General features: G+C 38.2%; 1 protein-coding gene across 1 annotated transcript in view; it reads right to left on the reverse strand.

Annotated features, from left to right (window-relative positions):
• The window catches only part of LOC106873501 (CTP synthase 2), a 51109-nt gene that overhangs the window by 13529 nt on the left and 36049 nt on the right, over positions 1 to 1531 (reverse strand). The window contains exon 11 of the mRNA XM_052975684.1: positions 169 to 263. Within this exon, the coding sequence (XP_052831644.1) occupies positions 169 to 263 (95 nt within the window). The remainder of the gene's footprint in view (positions 1 to 168; positions 264 to 1531) is intronic.

Raw genomic sequence — 1531 nt, forward strand, 5'->3', positions numbered from 1 at the left:
AGGAGACAAACCGAGCGAGAGGGAGGAGACAAACACAGCGAGAGGGAGGAGACAAACACAGCGAGAGGGAGGAGACAAACAGAGTGAGAGGCAGAGGGTGGAAACCAGAGGGCGGGGAGGAGACCAGAGGGCGGGGAGTAGTAGAATAACCTAAGATGATTTACATACCCAAATATGGAATTTTGTTCATTCGAGCCCATTTAGCGGCCTGGATTTTGCCATTTGTTCCGCGGATGCCAAAGCCTCCAGGGACTAGAATTCCACTGCAATGTAAAAATAACGACATTTTACTCTAATTACCAGCTGATAATTATTATACTAATTAATCCACAATACTACTGAAATACACAGCAGGGAGGAAGGGGTAGAGAGAGGAAATCAGATGGACAGAGAGAGGAACACTTGTTTGGTTTAATGGTCAGAGACTTGTTAGAAAATGGTGGAACTGCCAGATTAAGTGATTGTCTCGGATTCTTAGAGAATCAGAAATTGAAGAACATAAAGCACCAAGCCAGCTTTATACAGTTTGCATTCTGTAGTTGTAAGGGCTCAATGAATAAATAAAAACTGGTACCTGTAATATACTCGTGCCAATTCAATGAGAAAATTGTCATAGAAGGATGGATGGTACTACTGGTCTAGATGTCAAGATTTTTAAACAAAAGACATGAACATTTTCTGTAACATTGTGAAGGTTGCTACAAAGATTAGAACTTGTAACACTGAGGTCAGCACCTCACAGTCACAGTGGGAAAATCTTGTATTTTGACCTTTTTGATACCAACCTGTCCAAGACTGCCCATGGTTCCATGATACAAATTTCCTGTTTCAAAACGATCTAAATTAAAATCTACCTCGTTAAATTACGTCCCAAACTCCATATTAAGAATAGCAGTTATTCGACTAAATTATTTTCAAAATAAATTATAAACAAAGGCTTTGCAATTTAACAGAAATATGGTAACAAAATGGTTAATTGGCTGGATCAAGAAGCCCCCCACCCACCTCTTAGTTGACTTTCCCAGGAACTGAATTCTTGAATTTTAGCAAATGTTAGGAATAGTGACGAGGTGAAAATAACAACATAACAAAACATTAAGAACACGATGAGAGAATCCAATAATGGCAGAGACTTTCCATTCTAGGGAAAAAAAAAAAAAACTTTGAAGCCACCTCAGACAGTTTCTAAACTTGTTTAGACCTTATCAACCATCTCTGAGAAGTAATTGGCAAAACAGAGTCCTGGAGCTGTTTTGTGAAATAACAGGCTACCAACAATACTAAATGGGGGGAGAAAGAGAGAGAGAGAGAGTGTGTGTGTGTGTGTGTGCGTGTGCGTGTGTGTGTGTGTGTATGTATGTTATACTTCAGATACATTCAATAATTTCCTTTAGTCACAACCAAAAAGTGTTTCTTCATGTGTTACAAGTAATAATGGTGTTTGTGTAACAAATGCTTTTTTATATATATATATATATATATATATACATACATACACACACATGGACATAGATACCTACACACACACACA

Source organism: Octopus bimaculoides, chromosome 22, assembly GCF_001194135.2.
Source record: "Octopus bimaculoides isolate UCB-OBI-ISO-001 chromosome 22, ASM119413v2, whole genome shotgun sequence".
Taxonomy (NCBI): Eukaryota; Metazoa; Mollusca; class Cephalopoda; order Octopoda; family Octopodidae; genus Octopus; species Octopus bimaculoides.